The sequence below is a fragment of the Neovison vison genome, chromosome 11, assembly GCF_020171115.1.
Source record: "Neovison vison isolate M4711 chromosome 11, ASM_NN_V1, whole genome shotgun sequence".
NCBI lineage: Eukaryota > Metazoa > Chordata > Mammalia > Carnivora > Mustelidae > Neogale > Neogale vison.
The window spans coordinates 25,181,020-25,201,008 of NC_058101.1; the positions used below are offsets into that span (position 1 = coordinate 25,181,020).

Consider the following 19,989-nt stretch of genomic DNA (forward strand, 5'->3'; position numbering starts at 1 on the left):
CTGTCATGGAGAGATCTCCAGGACTTAACCTTCCTACTTGCTGGTATTTGCTTAAAGAAAACTCTAGTTTCAGAAGAGTCTAATGAAACTAATAAAGGTTATTTCCCTCGGCTGGGGAAGGCAGGGAGATCAGGGCACATGGCAGCAGGAATGGAGCCAGGCTTCTTACAATGCAACTTCTTTATGCTTCAATACCGATAAAGCAGAAGATTGCATTGCCTATTAGAAGAAATTAGAAAAAATCTATTTCTTCATACTTTATTAAAGGGAAGTTTTCCCTAAAGATTTCTTCCATGTATTATAAATGACATCTGGCTCTGTGTGTTTGTGTGGGTTCATCAATAAAGTATTTGCCCATTTGATTGCCCTTCTTTTTGAAGCCTCACAAGAGCGCCTCGGAGGCTTAGCAGGTTAAGTGTCTGCCTTCAACTCAGGTCACTATCTCAGAGTCCTGGGATCGAGCCTCGCATTGCGCTCCCTGCTCAGTGGGGAGCCTGCTTTTCCCGCTTCAACTCCCCCTGCTTGTGCTTATTGATATAAAAATATCAATCTTTAAAATAAATGAATCTTTAAATAAACGAGGAAGTAAAACACCACAGTGCTGAAAAGCAACGGGATGGATGGGAAAAGCGCTGATCACCACGTGAGAAGAGCTGGGGCATCACTGAAATCCTCCATGCCTCGGCGTCCTTATGTGTAGCGTGGGAAAACTATCATGTGTAACAGTACAGTGTCCTTTCCAGAATGAATTCAATGAAATTATACGTGTGGAAGGATTTTGGAGCCCCAAAGCTATGCTGTAAACATAGTCTTCTAGCCCAGGATGCCAGGCACCAACACCGTTAATGGGAGCACAGGGGGCTGCTTTGTCCACTGGGGACCATGCGGGACGTACTCCAGACCAGGACTTTCTGAGCAAGTCCCCGTAGGCACTCCTAGCTAGTCGTCACCACATGATCCTCTGTCATTCACGGTCTCCACTGGCTCAGCCAAGGAAACTGGTAGATCCACTAGTCCAAAGCTTCGGGGAAGCCATATCCCCCATTCAGTGCATTCATCCTTATGGTCCCTGGCCCACCATGGGAACTAGGCGAATCTGTACTAGGAGCTCTTGGATCACTTTCACAGGCAGCTTTCCCACACCTTTCCACTGGTAAGCTTTGTCTGGTCGGGACTCTCACTCTGGCCTGTGGAGAGCATGCCTACAAGCATCCCAAGTGTTAGCTGTGCCAGGATTACCCTGCTCCTCTCTGGCCTCACAGCCCTAAGTCAAGTTTGGCCCTGCCCATGTCTTTGCACACCTTCCCCTTGTGTCATCAGAAAAGCCCTCCAGATTCAGCACTCGACACTCTTAACATCACTGTTCTCCAGAGGCTATAAAACTCTGTTTGCTCAGATACTACTTCTCAGTGACACATGGGATTTAGTTCACAAAGAAGCAAGCAAGTCCCAAGGTGAAGTGAACCAAGGAGAGAGGGTCTGCCCTTCTTCCCTGAGGGCCAGAAAGAAAGGACTGACATGCGCCTCTCTGGCATGGTTCTGATGAGGGCACGGGGTCAGAAAACCTAGTGCAGGATGTGCCTTCTGCTCTGGGATTCCAATCAGAATTTAAAAACTGCAAGAGACCTCAAGATGTCATCTGGTCTAATTCCTTGCCTTGAAGGACATAAGATACTCTTAACCTTACTTTATAGACATGGAGACTGAGGCCAAGGTAACTTACTCCACCCCTACGTAAGAGATGGGAGCCAGAGACTGTCTCCTCAGGGAGTGAGAATCCATTTTCTCTAAACCAGGTCTAAGCAGACACTACTCCTATTTCCAGCAGAAGCCTCCCTTGGGCAAATGTGTTTCTGATGAAACTAGTGATGTTTTGTTTCATGTAGGTTTAGGTGAATGATGAATGGTTTCATCATTATCTCCTTGCCATACAGATGGTGATGTCTTCAAATATATTCAGCTCAAGTGGGTCCCACTTGACTTCCTTTCCTCCATCCTGTCCTGGATGCAGGAAATGGTCTTTCACTGGGAACAGAACTCTTTTAGTTCCTTCTTCTCATTTTATTGTTAAATATTTATCAACAGTATTAGCCCATGGCAATGGTATCATGAAAGGCACCTGATTTCAAGTATCTCCCTTGTCAGACTGCTCATTTTCTAGATCCATCCTTGTGTCACAGACATGTAGAAACCTCAGTCTATCCTGAGAGAAACAGTAAAAAGAAATGCATACGTGGGAAGGGTATTTCTTTACCTTATTTCCTGAATCTTTTCTATGTCCGTGGTGATCTCTGTGAGATTTTCAATCAGAGTCAGATTGTCCTTCAGCCAGGATATCCTGGGAGGGGGGTAGGCCTGCACATCCACCACGAAATGTTTGACTTCATGTAGGTCGACAGCTTCCAACGGGCTGAAGTTGGGTTTGATTTCAATGAACCCTTTCTCTGTAGGGGGAAGAGGTTCCATTAAGTAACGATTACCAGAGTGGATCGCGAGCAGCAGGGACTGACATTTTAGAAAGCAGAATGTACCATGGACAGAAATGGTGACTTTCTTCATCTCTTTGACCTCCTTGGTGGCCTGGCGGGCAGCACATTCGTAATCTCCACTATCTTTCACCGTGGCCTTGGGGACCGTCAGCGTATACACCAATTTGATGGACGGGACCTTGATTTCCTCCAGCATGGTGATGCCTTTGCCTTTCTACAGCAGGAAAGGAGGAAAACTAACTTTAAAAAACTAGCTCTGAAGAGTGAACCCTCATGTACACTACAGCCCATGGGTGGGGATGAGGAGCCAATGGAGGTTCCTAGATTGTAATGTCCTCCCCCCACCAACCCCGCAGGGCTGTTGAGAACAACGGGGAGCTGTGCATGCACTGGGCAGAGGCTAATGGGAAATCTCTGTACCGACCACTCAATTCTACTACTAACCTCAAACAGCTCTAAAAAAAATAAAGTCTAATTTTTAAAAAATGTTCTTAGACTAGCTCCTTAGAAAATCTTATTTTAAAAGGACATTTAATGACATAGTAAGGTATCTGTGCTATGCTGCTAAAGGAAAAAGGATTAAGACAAAGTACTATTTAAAGCCTAATACCTGGTAATGATTACATTTATTCTGTATACCAAGTACCGAAAGGACTCGTCTTCCTAAAATATTAATGGTGATGTCCTGGGAAGTGGCTTCTCCTCTGTGTCTCTCAATTTTATAACATTATGACAATAAACCTGAATTATTTTTATTACCTGATGAAAACTTTTGTTTTATAAAATTGATACTTCGATTATATGTTTTGGGGCCAAAATGCAGGTACTGTGGTTTGGGGGGAAATGTCTATTTGCAGTAAGTGAGCAGAATGTTTATGCTTTAAGGATTAAGGCCAATCAAGTATGAACAGTGAGACCAAACTCCCTCATAGCCAGGGAAGATGTATGTGTATCAGACTATGAATGTCTCTTCAATGCATGAGGTCCTAAGGTTGAATGTGAAAATGCCCAACTTCCAACTGATGCCCCAGAGAGAAAGAAGGAGGGGAAGCCAAAGCAGAGGAGAGAGAAATGGGTAAAAGGAGAGAAGCTATCAAATGCCAAAAAAAGAACAGGGAGCAGAAATGTACAGATCAGGAGGGAAAGGGAATTAGACAGACAGACAACAGACAGACAGACAAAACCATGTAGATAGAACCTTCCTATTTCTTTCTGACTTGTGGGGAAGAAAAAGGCTCAGCGTACACCTTTATAGATTCTGCAGGTCCTGCTCTAGCTAGCATCTCCACCTCTCCCACTGCCCAAAGAGCCATGAAGTGATCTAGTAGAACAGGCTCACTGCAGAGATGGGAAGCCGAGTTCTTGAGAAGCCCAGGATCCTGCGCCACCAGTGACAGGTGTTCCAGGCCTGCTGGGCTCTTCTCCATGCCACCAAGAGCCCTGCAGGTACCTACCACTTCTCCGGGGTACGTCCACTGAAGGTCGACCACCTCGTTGTTAAAGACAGCACAGGTGACCACAATCGTCTCCCCTGACTTATACACAGTTTTAAGAGCTTCCATTTCTAGATCAAGTTCTGATGTTGCTATTTAAAAGAAGAACAGACACAAGAACCTCAATACCCGTAATACAGTGAAGAACCATTGTAAGGTTTGGGTTTGCTTTCCTTTTTAAAACCCTGAAAAATAATTTTCTTTTCTTTTTAAGCTTTTTGTGTGTTTGTTTTGGGGGGGGCAGGGGAAGAGCGAGATCTTAAGCCCTGATGTGGGGTTCAGTCTCACAACCCCAAGAATATGACTCTGACTCCAAGGCAAGAGGCAGATACTTAAACTGAGCCAACAAGCTGCCCATAAAAAAAATTTTCAAAGCACTGTGATCAAGACAAAATGTTTCAAGTCTCAGAAGCTTTGATTTTGTGCTGACATATGTAATTTGGCACAGTTATAAAATAGCGCGCACACACACACACACACACACAAATACCTACACACGCAACAGTAACGATACTAAACCTAAATTCCAATGGAACAGAGAACCACATTCCTGAGCATCTGAGCTGAGGATGGCTCTCCTCTCCTGCAACCAGCTTTATGGATGTTTATCTATTCATTTAATCAACCAGCCTTGACTGACCAGCACCTCTTGGGGCACTCTGCTCCTCCCCCACCCCTCTCTCTCTCCCCCACCTGCTAACTCAGCTATTCTCAGTTCTTTTCTAGAACCAAGCACAGCGCTGGCATAAAAAGGTCCTTACCCAGCGTTCAGTAGCATTTGCTAACCCCAAACTTCTGACCCTGAACACACATTCTTCTTTCCCATTCACATGAACCACTCACATCAAAGGCAGGGCTATAGCAACAAGCTTCGCTCAGAATCAAAATCTTAAATTATTGAAGTTAATCTAGGCATCTACCCCCCACAGGTGTGTGTATTTAGGGCCTCTGTAGTCAGGAATGTGGGTACAACGTGGGAGGCTTATGCGAGAAAAGAATTCCTCACAGTATTTTGAAGTCAACTGATGAAATAGGAAATCTTACTGGGATAAAGTAGCATTTGCCTTTAGTAATGCTAAGCTTAGTATTACTTCAGGGCGCCTGGGTGGCAGCCTAAAGTTTTATGGCAAAGGTGGGGTGCAAAATCCCCAAATATTTAGGGTCTCCATTACTAGGGACTATGACTTTTTAAAAATCCCATCCATATACATTAAATTATTCTTTTTTTAACTCTTATGTAAAGGAGAGAGCAGATGCAAGTACCTTTTAGAGCATAAACATTAAATGGAATGGTCTGGAACTTCTTCCCCCTAACGGTAGCTTCACAGATATAGGGCCCGACGCTGAAGGTCCCATTGAAGCCCTGTCTGCTGTCATAGGAGGCGTGCACCACCCCGTCACTGCTTATCAAGGTGACCGGAGTCTCGGGGTCAGTCGTGCGACAAGGTATGACAGCAGAATCATCCTCCTCCACGATGACTAAATAATCGGTCATTCCCAAAGGTACAAAGGCTACATCTGGGTCTGTGGTTTGGCAAAGAGAGAAAAACACGTTAGGCATTAATTTCACCTTTACCTACTGTACTCAGAAAAATTATCTCACTGGCATGAAATCGCATTAGGTATGAATGATACCTTCACAGATATCGAGAATGTTCACAATGATATGAACCATCGTAAGAGCCAGAAGGCTGTTTTGTATGAACAAAATAAAACATAGTATTTACAACAAAATAAAACAAAGTATGAACCCCACCAAAATACCTGTACCCTAGTGGAAAGAAGAAAAAAAAAAAAAGGCTGGCAATGACTATAAATTAGCCAGGAGTTGAAATCAAAATTTAAGCACTCCTGAAAAAATGATCAATCACCACGTCTATTCGAAACGAGAAAATATTCATAATTTCAAAAATTCCTATTGCCTATAGTATTACTGAATAGTAGTACAGAGGATCTATTAAAAAATAATCTGTCGAGTAATAAACAGAATTTACAGTTCCACAGCCTGAGAATTTTATTTCCAAAAGAAAACCAGCTATGTAAGCTACTACAGTAAGGAGTTCTAAGGGTGTCAAACGTTGGGTTCTGAAGGGCCCCTTCCTCTCCACCGGTACAGATAAGAAGATCTCTAACTGACCGCAGTTCAGAGCCTACTTGGATGACGTTTGTGCTGAGGGGAAGGGAGGAACAAGAATTTTTGCACAATCTTAAGAGATCAAAACAAACAAAAGATCAAAACACCATATGCCTTTAACAAGCCCATAATCCATTCTCTTCAAAGCAGGAGGCATTTGTGTGTGAACAAAGCTGGGGTGACGTTCTAAATGCCTACCCTTCTTAAAACAAAACCTTTTATTTTTAGGAAGGAGGGTCCAGACAGTTAAGAGTGTCATGAAAGAAATGAAGAGGGTCTAGATCTCATGGGCCGCCCACAGTTACAGAGGACAAGAAGAGCAGCCGATTTGGGGGGTAGGGAGAACTTACAAGGAAAAGGCAGAAAGATAGGAAGATATACTTCAGAGACCCCCTTACCTCACACCTCTGCCGAAATAGGATGGCAAGAGTTATCACCAGTTTGTGTATTTGTCTGCTTTAAGCCAAGTAATCCAACTATAACCTCTTTTAAATTAAGTACGAAGACTGCTGTTACCTGAGTTCATGTTCGGAGTTCCAAATCCCTGATTTCAGCAAAGCTACAAATTCATCTCAGGTTAAAATATACAGTTTGATATTTCTAACACAACAGCCAAGGCTTCCTTTAAAAATGCAAGTCATCCCTACCATTATGCACTATCTATGTGATGTTTAAATAACATCATGGCCCTCCTTTAAACAACTGTCCTTGGTAGAAGCCAATATACACAGATAGAGATGAATACAGAGATGGACACAGAGATGGATACAGACAGAGATGGATACAGATAGAGACAGATACAGATACAGATACAGACAGAGACGGATACAGATAGAGACAGATAGAGAGACAGAGACAGATACAGATAGAGACAGATACAGACAGAGATGGACAAGACATGGATAGAGACAGAGATGGATACAGACAGAGATGGTATAGACTCAGAGACACAGAGAGACAGGCACAAAGGAACATCCAAGACACAAGACACAGATACAGATGGGGATTTCGATCACTACAAGGAGGGCACGGGGAATACTAGCTGGGTGGCAAACCAAATGAATCTCAAGCTCATGGCTAAGTCTGGCTGATTAACGGGTCTACTGGGAGAAGCACCACACTGTCCTCCACTCTAAGGGCAGGCTCTGAAACCCATCACGCCATGCCATCCAGAGGGGCCACCAGCCAAGGGCTGTGGGGCACTGGGGTTCCTCAGCCTCTTAGACTTTCTCAACGCAGAGTTCTAGGACTCATCTCCTCTACCTTCCTTCCTTCTCTCCTCCATTTAAGTCACACCCACAACGTAGGTAGACAGCCCTTCCAGGCAGGCTCTGTGGGATCCTTCCCCATTTCCTCTCACAAGCTGTCCCCTCCTCAATCCTTAGGGTGCTTCATCCCCATTTTAACTCCTGTCTTGGCACCTGCTTCTCACCGGTCAGACACAGCATCATCAGTATCAATCTGCCCCGAATTTTAATCAAAAGGAAAAACTCCCCCTAATTAATCAAAAATATGTATTTCATTCCATCTGAAAAAAATAGCCTGGTTATTGAGAAGCTAGTAAAAGAAACGGTAAGCAGCTCCAAGACAGGATCTACTTACTTCCTTTTCGTGTCCCCAACACTTCCGCCCAGGGTCTGACACACAATAAATAAACCAAACACTTGTCAAACTTGGCTGAACCGAAACGAGGTCATTTCAGATTTTTTGCAGAACGTGAATAAAACACGCTATGGTACACATGATTTCTAAAACTTCACGCGGTTTCCAAACGTGCCCCATAAATATTTCTTGATAATGGTCTCCCAAGCGACCTTGATTTGATGTGCGTTCTCTCTCGTAGTTTCCAAGTTTTCTCTTTTTTTTTTTTTTTAAGATTTTATTTATTTATTTGACAGAGAGAGATCACAAGTAGGCAGAGAGGCAGGCACAGAGAGAGAGGAGGAAGCAGGCTCCTCCTGAGCAGAGAGCCCGATGCGGGACCTGATCCCAGGACCCCGAGACCATGACCTGAGCCGAAGGCAGCGGCTTAACCCACTGAGCCACCCTCCTTACACATTTATTACGTTCCTGTTTCTCAAGACACTAACCGGGCTGGCGGTGGGGGCGCGGGGGGGGGAGGACCATGAGCGGGGTTCGGGGGGAGGAGGGGGCCCCCCGCACAGCTCACCTGGCACATAGATGTAGATGTGTCTGCCTTCGAGCTCCATTTCCTCCGTCTGCGTGTGGTTGTAATAGCAAGTGTACAGGCCTGTGTGCGCCGCGGACGCGTTGACCACTTCCAGCACAGTCACAAAGAGGCCGCTGTTGTTCTCCTCGTTTCTGATCTCCACATTGGGGTTCTCTTCTTCAGACATGGGGTACTGCCAGCTCACTTCACTCTCCCCAAAGCATCTCAGAGAAAAGGACGAATTCAGCTGCACGACCTTTTCATTTTCGTTTGGAAGGATAGAGGGTAATGAAAGCTGGCAGAGGATTAGGCTGGGCCCTGTAAAAGGAAACGGGCTCTGAATAGGCGCCGCCAGAAAGGACCGTCTCACCCAGGGAACTGACAGCGGCAACAGCCGCGGCTTACGGGAACAATGACCGTTTCTGCGCAAAAATCCGTTAGCCTGGATGCCCATGAAAGGCCCCCCATTCTAACAGCCGCCGCATCTGCTGAGAGCAGCAAATGCTCCAAAGGCCTCAGAAGCCTCACCCCACCCCGGGATTCACCCCAGCGAACACTCAGATGGAGAGAGGACGCCTGATTCCCATTCCGTATTTCAGACTCCCATGTGTGACCATAAAATATCCCCAGAGGGCGGAGACGCGAGCACATGTGGCTTCTTCAGTGTCCACAGGCCCTGCAGGCGCTCCCCTTCGTACGGAATGGGGTGAGGACAGGGGCAGGGAGGCTGCACAACACACAAAGCAGGTTTGTGCTCAAGAACTAGTCTCTTCCATTCTGCACGACACTTGGGCATGCCTTCTTGCTAATGGCCTCCCAGAAACCCAAGCAGGAGGATAGAGATTTTTTTTTTAAGATTTTATTTATTTATTTGAGAGAGAGACAGTGAGAGAGAGCATGAGTGAGGAGAAGGTCAGAGAGAGAAGCAGACTCCCCATGGAGCTGGGGCCCAATGCGGGACTCGATCCCGGGACTCCAGGATTATGACCTGAGCCGAAGGCAGTCGTCCAACCAACTGAGCCACCCAGGCGTCCCGGATGATAGAGATTTTAATTTTAACTTAGTTTTATTTATAAGTACGCTCTGCACCCAACGCAGGGCTTGAACTCATGACCCTGAGATGAAGCGAGGCCTGCTCTATCTACTGCCTGAGCCAACCTGAGAGCCCCCGGATTTTAACTTTTTTAAGGGAGAATATTTAAAGTCCAAGAGTTAAAACTCGAAGTTCATCTTAGAACCTATAACTTTAGTCCCGCTTCCCCTATAAAACAGAAGAGATATTTTGACTTCATTATTAATCAGTGGTCTCTGACCTCCTTTGGAGCTCAACCCAACTGCACTATGCGCCCACGGTGACTTGCAGCTCCAGGCTGAAGTCACGAGTGCCTCTGGTCACCCACTCCTGCAGGCGGGGTATCCTTGGTGGAATTTGGAACTACCGAGCCACTGACCTTGCTTACTGCTAACATGCCCATCCATATAGGTAAAGCCTACAGACACTAACAGACTTAACTCCTCCCGCCAGAAAAACACTGGGCTCACGGTGAACATCTGTGATGTACAAACATCTGGATGAACACTAAAAAGTGCTATTAAATGTTTCCACAAATGGTCCCAGTAGTATCCTCCTGGTGGAAAATGTCAGTAAGATTTCCCAAGAGTCAAATATTCTCCCAATCAGATTCCAAGGGGAAAGGCGGCTCCAAGATTTTTCCAGCAATCTAAGCGTGTTCCACTTAAAGACAGGTATGATTCCCTGGACATGAATTATTTCCTTCGAACATTCGTGAAGTCTCAGGAAACCCATGTCCAAGGGAAAAAGCTCGGTGGGCAAAATTTAGGCTAAATTTAGGCTACCACGTTTCCATGCCAGGATTATACGTATATTAAAATTACCACTGGTGAGCATTCCTTAACTGGAGTTAACACAATACAGCAAAGGGAACTGAAGGTTTGTGGTCATTCTACATTAACTTCTCACCATTTTCGACTTCCCTCCCCGCTTTTGGACTGTGTTTGCTGAGCACTGGGAACACACTCCCAGAGCACAGAACTTAGAAGGCAAGGCTTCCCCCAGAACAATGAAGTCAGAGAGTACTGGGATCCTTACCTGGAAGGAGACAGCCTAAGATCAGCAGGGCCACAAGGGAGGTCCCCATCATTCCAGAAAACTGGAAAATCAAACGTCAAACAGAAGCAGCGTTAGCCAATAAAACCACCAGTGAGCCTCGTTCTTCTTGGGCTTGGCAATATGGAAAACGTTAACAGCATCATTTTAGTCGAAAATACCTTGCCTTAACATTCATGGTTAAAGCCGTTAAGATACCTAAAAAAGAATCCCACAGCCCAAAGGGACCCCAGGATCATGACAGGAGCCATCTGAAGCTGAAACCCTTTTGGATCGCACACAGCTTCCAAATTCCAGAAAAGTCTGGCTTTTATGGTCTCAGAATGCATCCAAGTGTATAGAAGATCTGTTCCTTTTAACCCACTGAAATGAAGAATGTGAGAAACACACGCTATTTACTCAACTTCCATTAATGGAGCTGTTTTCGCTCAAAATAGGTTGTCAATGACGTGTTTTGCTACAGAAGAGTACGAGGTGAAGTCACATCCTCCACAACCTAAAGATGCTTTGGCTACAACAAGTATTTTTTTTTTTATCAAGAAGCCTTTCTGAAGTCAAGTTTTTTAAAGTCAAAACCCATGTCAATTGAAGGACGTCCCTCTGCCATGCAGAGGTGTGGATGGGGTGAGGCGAGGGGAGAACCAGTAGGGATGCAAGCCTTAGGATATCCCACCAAAAAAAATCACCTAAGCCTTAGCCTGGGATGTCCTGGGTCCCTACCTTGCTCAAAACCCCAAAATGGAAGGACTTCATGGGATTTCATTTGTTCCACGGCTAGCTTTGGAAACTAAGATGTGTTCATGATTCCTGAGTAAATTGGCCTAAAACAGACAAACCAAGAAAACACAACAACAACAAAATGCTCCATGTATGCTTGTGGTTAGCCCCTCATCATGTACTGTTGCTTTCAGATGGCCCAATATGCACAACCCAGATTTCTGCTACATCAAATTCTACCGCGAAAATGCAGGAGGAAAACAGAGTGAAAGGCAGAATGCTGGCAGGGGGCGGGGAGGGGAGGCTGGGACAGGAAACAAAATGCTGAATCTGTATGCCATGTCTATTAATAACCCTGAGACATACTTGATTTTAATTAAAAGTGCCAGCTGAGGCTCAGAGAAGTTGAGCAAGTCACCCCAAGTCACACAGTGAGCGCTGAAGCCAGAATTCTAACATGAAGTCTGTGTGATGCAAAAGCCATGCTCTCTCCAATTCACCATATGGTCTCCCTCAAGGGAAGGTCAGTGCTTCAGCCTTGTGTGTCCCCTCCCTCCCTCTCCCAGCACTATTTCCTCATGCAAATTGGGGCCCTGCTTCCCTTCTCTGCTCACCCTAGTGAGAGAGATAGAATTGCAGCGCTTGAACCCAAATGCAATTTGCACAATGCTGGCTCGCTGATGGCTTCTGAGGCTCCTGGCATGTACCCAGGAGCTTGAGGGGGGCAGGGGTTGCAGGGTTTGCTCACTGCTGTGGTGACGGGCACAGCAGGTCCCCAAGCCAGGCCAGCCAGCCTGATTTACCACAATTAGCAGTAACGGCCTGTGTGTTTGTACATATAAATATCAGCCTCCCACTGATAATCCACTTAGCCAACTTCAAAGGAGCCCTCCAGAGCCAGCTTGATGTCTTGGGTTTTATCACATTTATATCCTGTATTTCTGGAGCAGGACTTGCCAATGGTGCATCTTTAAAGCATTCCCGAGCTTAGGAGAAGGGCTCTGAGGAGTGTTTTGCCCTGGGCCAGCCCCAGCAGCTTTCCTTCTGTGCCTGCAGATACAGCAACCCTGCTGCCAGGGAGGAATCTTTAGTGACAAGCTACGTGGCCAATGAGAGCGAGACCTGAGAGCCAGTGATAACCATCCCAACACTGAGAATCAACATGTATTTGCCGAAGACTCCCAACTCCCTTCTCTGGTTAAGAGTAGTTCCCTGGCTAAAAAACCAGGCATATTTGGGAAGTTTCGCGTCATTACTCATATGCAACTCAAGACAATTTCATCGTGAGTAATTGCAGCATTTGCCCTACAGAGAGGCAATGGAAAACAACAGGAGAGGATGGCCTCCTTGCCTACTGGGCACGTAGCAAGGATCTCGAAGAGTCCGGCTCGTTATTTCTGGGGTTTTTCCACCCAGGGAGTACACGCTAACCCTTCATCAGTAGACCCCACCCACCCACCCACCATCCTGGAGCATATCCAAAAGTCAGATGCGCAAACACAAGTAACTGTACAGATTCAGAGAAAGGAGTCAGCAAGAACAAATCGCTTCGCAAGGAGAGCAGCGGACTTCATCCAAATCTGTTTTGGTAAAAAATCATAATCGGATCTTCTCATGCCAGCTACAAGTTGGTTTCAGGCTTCATCCTCTATAACCACAACGCAAAGAGCACGGCCAAGAGTTGAGAGAAACAAACAGGGAAAAGAGGTGTGTGCCACGTTCTCGCTCAGGCCAAGGAACCCATGGTTCCTCCATGGCATTCCCTGGTCCTTCTCATTCCTTGTCTCTGAAGTACGACGGAAATCGCTTTGGACTAGGTTCATCCCATATCGATGCTTACTTAGTTCTTCTCTCTGAACCTCTGGCTCTTCTTCTATTATAGGGAACGGTAACACCTAACTTGCTGGCTTGCCTTGCCACATTATTTCAAAGACTAAGTTACAGTTTAGTCAAGCGCACTTTGAAAACTGCAGCCATTGGTTTTTATATCGACCTAAGAGTCCTGAAGACTCCAAAGATGTTTTATGAAGATTTCTTATTTACTTGAAAGAGAGAGAGAGAGTATGAGTGGGGGGGAGGAGCAGAGAGGGAGGAAAAGAGAATCCCAGCAGACTCTCTGCTCAGCACGGAGCTGACACAGGGCTGGATCTCACAAACCCGAGACCATGACCTGAGCTGAAATCAAGAGTCAGTGGGACACTCAACCGACTGTGCCACCCAGGTGCCCCCTGCCCAAATGTCTGAGATGAAAAGAACGCCAGAGTAACTCCTTGAAATTCTACTTATTGAGAAAGTCAGACCCAGAGGCCTTTGAACTTGCCCTTCATCACCTACATACTGAAGACGAGGATCTAAACTCAGGTTAGATGAAGGCCTGCTGGACGATCAAGGCAGGCTGTTTTAATTCGAACCAGCACACATGATCACATTAGAAAAAGAACGTTTGCACCCACTGTCCTTAATGGGCTTCCACCCCCTGTTCTGCAAACACAAGTGAAGAGCCTTGGAAAGCAACTCAATAACCAAAGACAACATGCTAAGCTAGAGAGTAAACAGAGCTTGGGCACTATTTCGAGAAGTGAGAGCAGGCTAGCCTTCTCAGAAATCCAAAGAGCTAGCCTCCGGATCGCCAACGGCTCAACGCACCCCGCCGCGGAGCCGCTGAATCTTGAATTTCACCCCACCCTGGCATGATTAAAGGCCACAGGAGACTCTCTCACGGTCCCCAAAGCCACTGACAACCTCAAGATTCAGATTTCCGAGGCTCGGTTAATTTCAGCTCTAAGTTAATTCTAACTGTGAAAATTACATATCCCACTTCATCCCTGGACAAACGTTCTAGCCCGTCTGGTAGCTCTAGCCCCAGCAACCCAAAATGCTGGTCGACACCGGTGACAACTTCACGGGAGGGTGTGTTTACCAGGATCCGCACCCCACCAGGTGGCGTTTTGCCATTCTGATCTCCCTGCGTGTGTTCCATCAGACATTCCAGGGATGGGTGGTGGCTGGAGTATTTCACACGGGAGCATTTTATGGGACAATCGGAGCCCGTAAACCTTTCTGCTCTTCTGCACCAGATACCTAGGCACCGAAGACTGAAATGAGACTTCCTCTTCATTGTCGCCAAACTGGTATGACTCAATGAGACAGACAAAGCTGGGTGTAGTCGCTTACAGTGCACCTGAACCCAAGATCACCAAGCTCCTGACTCCCGCGCCGCACTCATTAAGGGATATGCAAATACCTACCCAACTTCTGGACAGATCTGCTCTGAGAGTCAGACGTGGTACGGCTGCAGCTTGCTCACTACACAAATGCGAAGAACAAACTAAGGCAGAAACTACACAAAAGCCCACAAAACAAATGCGATCAGCCCCGTGATTTCTGCAGCCTTGTGGTAAGAAACGCGTCGTCACCTTCCACCTGGTTACCAGGCAGGGAATGCATCTTCCTCAAGCCACAACTCGATTCGACTCCGCGAAGCCCATTCCCAGAGGGTCGCTGCAGTTCTCAAGTATGGCCAGCAGATGACAGTGTTGGTCCAAGGACGCGCGTCCCGGGCTCCGTGGAGACATACACACACACCCGCTGGAAGTTCTGTGCTAAAATGTCCCAAATCTCAACTTCCAATCTCTTCCATTCTCCCATCGTACTTTTAGGTGTCACGGTGACCGCAGTCCAGAGCCCAGAGAATGGAAGCAGGAAGAGACAAACTGTTGCCGAAAATGCTCCATTGTCCTCGGTGCCCTGGGAGAATTTGGGGAGGCGGGGGACAGGCACCACCAGCACCGTCGCTGCGAGCGAGCCGGCTAGAGCCGCGGGGCCTCGGGAGCCCGGAAGACGGCGCTGCCACGCCGGCCCGCACAGGTTCCGAGGGTTCGACAGGAGAAGCCCCTCGAGAGGAGGTCGGGGGATCCGGGGCTTTGTTTCCCCCACGCTCTCGCCACCCCGGGGATGGCGCACACCCGCAAGTGGGAAACCACCTGGCCCGCGCCGGGTGGCGACTGCGACGCCGTGACCCTAGCCAGGCAGCCCGATCAGTTCTCGGGCCACTGTTACCCCTCGCAAAAAAACACCACCCGCCCGGCGGGGGCCGCGACGACCGCGCAGCCGAAAACCGCGGGCGGACTGGAAACGACTGTTCCCGTGGCTCAACAGCGTTGGGTCGCCAAAGAGCCAGGGACCGCCCGCGCCGGAGACCCTGTGAGAGTCCTATGAAGTCCTCGGCTACCCCCAAAAACGCCCGGGACCTCATCCCCTTCGCCCTCCTCCGCTGGTCCCACACTCAAATCACGACGACGCCCCCAGCGCATCCCCAAACCCTGCAAGCCGCCCCCCGAGCGCCCCCCGACCCACACGCACCGTGCCTGCCGGCGTCTGTCCGAGACCGTGGGGCCGCGACGAAGCTCACGGGGTCGGTCCGCCCGGGGCCCTCGAGCCCAGCGCCGCGCTCTGACGGGTCCGCCTCGCCGAGCGCCGTAGACAGAAGAGCCGGGCGCGCGCTCCGGACGGCCACTAGAGGGCGCAGCTGCCCCGCGAATCTTCCCCGGCCCACCGGCCGCTCCCGCTCCGGGTCCCCGACAGCGCCTCCGGGCCCGGCGGCCCGACCACCTTCGCCGGGGAGGTTCCGCACGGTCCCGCCTCCGGCCCCGCTGCTGCACACGAACCCGCGCCGACCGCTTCCCTTCCCGCCGCCTCCACGCCCTCGGCCGCTGTCACTCCGGGGCCGGTGGTGTCGACCGCCCGCTCGGTCGGAGCTGAACGTCCCGACCGGCCGCACTCCCGGCCTCAGAGCCGCGGAGGCCGCGGCGCCCGAAGCACGACGCTGGGCGTTTGCATTGTTTTCGGCGGAGACCTGAGAGGGGGCCGGGAGGGGTGGGAGGGAGATCGGCCGGGGTTTAGGGTTACAGCCGCGCGCCAGCGCCTCCTATGGGCCCGAGAGCCGCACGGTCGCGGGCAGCCGCTGGCAGAGGAGGCCGCGCAGCGCCGAGACTGGGACCCCTCCTCGTCTTTCAAGAATCGAACCTTCCCCCTGCCACACACCCCCCCCCCCGGTCGCTTCTGTCCCCGCTGCCCAGTGCACTCTCGCGCCCGCGCGCGCCCCTCGCTTCCCTCTCTCCGGGAAGGGGAGGACTGCCGTTGGCTGGGAGGGGAGTGCCCCAAACCCGAGGTCCTGTTTAGCTACTCCAACCTATTTTCCAACAGATTCCCGACTCTCTGTTCCGTTTTAAACAAAAGGAAACGCCGCAGAACCACTTCACCATGAGACATACAGCGGCAGAGCCCGACCAGGGCGCAGCAAAGAAAAGCAATTTGCCCGGAGCCTGCATCCCGCGCGGGACCTACCCCCTCGCACCCCGACGGCTGGGGCTGCTCAAGGACCCCTCGAAGCAAGACTCAAGGAACGCCGAGAGCCGCACCTTTCCGTCACCGACCGGGCTTTAGCTTCTCCCCCGGAACTGCCACTCGTCCATCAGCAACACGCAGCCCTGTCGCAGCTCCCGGAGGCCAGAGGGAGTCCACCCGCTGGAGTCTGCACGAAGGCGCTGGCCACCACGTCTGCAGGACGCGTCCAGGCGCTGTGCGCCGCCCACGGCCGGTCCCCAGGAGGCACAAAACGGGCCCGCCTCGGCGCCAGACGAGTTTGCAGCAGGAAAGCCCGGCCCATTGCCCCTCCCCCTGCACCCCTCCCCAGTCCGCGCCCCAGGAAGAAAGCGACCTGGGGCCGGGAGCCGCGGTTCTGCTTCGAGTTCCTCTCGATCCACTTAAAAACTGGTGCACTGCCCGAGGGTCAGCTACCCACTCCTTCCCGGCCCCTCCCCCACCCCCACCCTCCACCCTCCACTCCCGCTGTGGGGACTCACCCAAGCTACACTTGGGTCAAACCAAAAACACCACTGTGTAAGAGACTCGAAGCGGGGACTGACCAAGGTGTCAAAACGGGGATGGACGGGCTCTCGCCTATTGGGGAGCGGAGGAAGGGCCCTTTTATCATAGGAGAGTGTAAAGGGGGAAACCAAGAAGGAGAAAACCAAAAGGAAAAGAAAACTAGGAAGGGACGCAAAGCAGAAGCGCCAGGGTCCGAGTGGGTCAGAGGCGGGTGAAGGGTGGGCGATGTTAAAAACGAAGCCACCAGGGCTGCGGCTGAAGAGGCAAGCCCGCAGTGACTCTCTCTGTCCTCCAGCAGCCCGGACGCTCGCTGGGCTGAGGGGTGCTGGTCCCGTGAGCTGTGCGCCTGACTGTCCTGCCCGTGTGCCCTGGATATCTCCCTGCCCTAAAAAGCTGCCTAGTTCTGGTCGCGAGCGACTGCGGCGAGACGAGTCGGCCCAAAACGTTGAGCAATTCGGTTGCGGAGCCAAAAATCCATTTCCCACACGGCGCAGCCCGGGGCTTTTCCAGGCAGCTGGGCCGGGCTCGGGGCAGTCCGGACCTGATAAAGGCCATCCACACTCCCTCTCGAGGCCGGGTTTGCCTCTCACCCTGGCAGATGGAGTGAGTGGCAAGTTCTTCCAAGCACTCGTTCCGCAATCCTGAGGTCTTAGCAGGGCTAGGGAAGCAGAGAGACGGACGGGCGCTCCGGCTGCTGGCGAGACGCACAGACAACAGACAGACGGTCCAGCACTACTTCCCCTCGGAGACGTTTGGCCAGGAGACTGGCAGCACTGGCAACACCTGGCCAGGCGGCCCGGTTCCCGGACCCCGGGGCAGTCGTACTCGGGCCCCTCTGGCTCTGAGCTGGCTGCGACCCTTTCCGAACAGAACTTCTGATCCCAGTTGTTTCCGAGCCAAACCGACGCCGCCCGTTTCCCCGGCACAACCGGGAGAAGTTAATATCACAAATAAAAGCGGACTTCCATGGGGACAGACGGAAGAGGAAGGAGGGGTGCGAGGAGAGGGCTCCGAAGCAGGCAAGGAGGCCGGAGCAAAGAGCGAAATCGGGGCACTGGAGAGGCTGAAGCAGCGCAGGGCGAGTGCAGGCGGCGAGTGCCACGCGAGGAAAGGGACACGCAAAGGGGGGGGGCGGGTCTTGAACTCAGGTGCCCGGAGGAAGGTGACGAGGCCAGTTCGCCTACCATCTTTCTCTTACCTGGGAACCAAGTTTTCCCGTTCCGAGTCGTCCCAAACTTCCCCTAAAAAAAGTTCTGCACTTTTCTGGCGATCCTCCTCCTTTCCTTCCTGTGACCGGGACTGGGCAGCAGTAGAACCCCGGACTTTGCAAATAAAAAAATTAAAAAAAAAAAGATTCCACCGAGGAAAGGGGAGACGACTCGCGCGGAGACGAGTGGGGGTGGGGACCACAGCGCACAATGAGGGCCCCTTGGAGCGCAGTACGAAATTCCTCAAACCCACTTGCTGGAATGCGAGGCGACGACGACTTCTTCACTCGGGGCCAAATGTGTTTGTCATTATTCCAGACCGCCTGCCCGCCCGCGCCGCCTGCGCCCCCGCACTCGGGCGCGCAACCCCAGCGCACTGCGGGACTGGCGCCCGCTCTCCCTCACACTTCACTGATCCGGCAAACGGCTGGGGAGTCCCCCCAAACCCTCGCCCCCGTCCGCGCCCCCTCTGCTCGTCTTGCAGCCGCCCCGGTTGTGCTGTGTCTGGCCCCGGCTCGCACCCGGCGCTCTGCGCCGTCCAGTAATTACGCGCCCTCGGCGGGCGCCATGTGCCCCCGACTGGCACCCGAGGTCCGGCCCTCTCCAGCCGAGCCCTTCACGCCTCCCCTCCTCGCAACCCCCTTCCGCGCCCCACTCCGCGCTCTTCTCCCTCCGCCTCCCCCAGCCCTCCAGCCGCGCTCCACACCACCCGCTGCAGCGCTGTCCCGCCAAACCGCGGGCGAGGAATGAAAATACTCATTAAAAACCTGTCGCCTTCCAGGACCTACTGCCAAGAAGAGGGCAAACACCTCTGCCCCCACTCCCAGCATTACTTGGTGCTCGTCCCAGTATACACGAATACCACCCCCAACCCCAAAAGAAACCTCAAAAATGTAAGCCTAAACAATTTCGTTGGGAGGCTATAGAGTTGTTAGAAAAACACTGCTTTTAAAAATAGGTCTGGAAAATGTGTTTTTTTTTTTTTTAATCCCTAGACTTTCTAGCTCTCGGTAATCTTTCCTCCTAGTGAAGTTTATTAAACATAAATGACTCTCAGGACACATAGCTGGAATTCAACTTTTTTTTCCTCATCGCCCAAAGTTTGAGTCAAGTTTCTTCTCTTCGAGCCCAAAGGGCCTGATAAGGAACTTCTCTTAGAGACAAAAATCTTGTTTTTCTCCTTTCTTACCTTCTCCTCCTATGTCAATTCGTAATGAAAATCCTACATATGGAGTTAAAAGTGTCCACGGTTTCCAGTCCTCTCCTGGAGTCCCCTCCTCTGTTTTTCTCCCTCTAGCTCCAACTGTAATGGGCTCAAAACCCGCGTTTTGTAATTGATTCAATGTTATAGTCCATCCTTCTAAAACTAATCATTTGCTCTAAGTAAATAGCTGTCAGGAAATGAAGCTCCCCCCCCCTTGGCCTCTTCAAAATAAAAGTTTCTCTCGAACTCCGTGCGCTCTGAATCTCCTCGCAGCCAGATCGCGCCTTCGCTTTTTGCTCTTACGCAATCAGGGGGTCCAGTCCCAAACCCCAGACTTCGACAACAACTGGGGGGCGGGGAGCAGACCAGATGGGGTGGGGGTGGTGGAAGGGGGAGGTGTTGATGTTCTGCCGGGAAAGAGGTTCGTGAAAATACAAACTGCCCATCATTTCCAGAATGAGTTCGCCTCCGGATTTAGGGAGCTATTTTCCTACGCTGCTATATTGCTCTGCATGCTCTTTGAGAGAAAGAAAAAGAACTTGTGAAATTTCATTTAA

At 50.3% G+C, this 19,989-nt stretch overlaps 1 protein-coding gene across 5 annotated transcripts in view; it reads right to left on the bottom strand.

Moving 5' to 3' along the window:
- The window catches only part of PDGFRA (platelet derived growth factor receptor alpha), a 41,689-nt gene extending 22,075 nt beyond the window's left edge, over positions 1 to 19,614 (bottom strand). Inside the window, exons 1-8 of one of the 5 annotated variants that reach the window (XM_044268123.1) lie at positions 19,418 to 19,614; positions 18,219 to 18,342; positions 10,397 to 10,457; positions 8,287 to 8,604; positions 5,246 to 5,506; positions 3,944 to 4,074; positions 2,532 to 2,703; positions 2,255 to 2,444 (exon numbers count right to left, since the gene is read on the bottom strand). In XM_044268123.1, the coding sequence (XP_044124058.1) occupies positions 2,255 to 2,444; positions 2,532 to 2,703; positions 3,944 to 4,074; positions 5,246 to 5,506; positions 8,287 to 8,604; positions 10,397 to 10,448 (1,124 nt within the window). In that variant the 5' untranslated portion in view covers positions 10,449 to 10,457; positions 18,219 to 18,342; positions 19,418 to 19,614. Of the gene's footprint in view, positions 1 to 2,254; positions 2,445 to 2,531; positions 2,704 to 3,943; positions 4,075 to 5,245; positions 5,507 to 8,286; positions 8,605 to 10,396; positions 10,458 to 11,134; positions 11,236 to 15,493; positions 15,580 to 16,551; positions 16,793 to 18,218; positions 18,343 to 19,417 lie in introns of those variants that run through there. The other 4 variants (XM_044268122.1, XM_044268124.1, XM_044268125.1 and 1 more) reach the window with 4 other exon arrangements.
- Between the last annotated feature and the right edge of the window lie 375 nt (positions 19,615 to 19,989).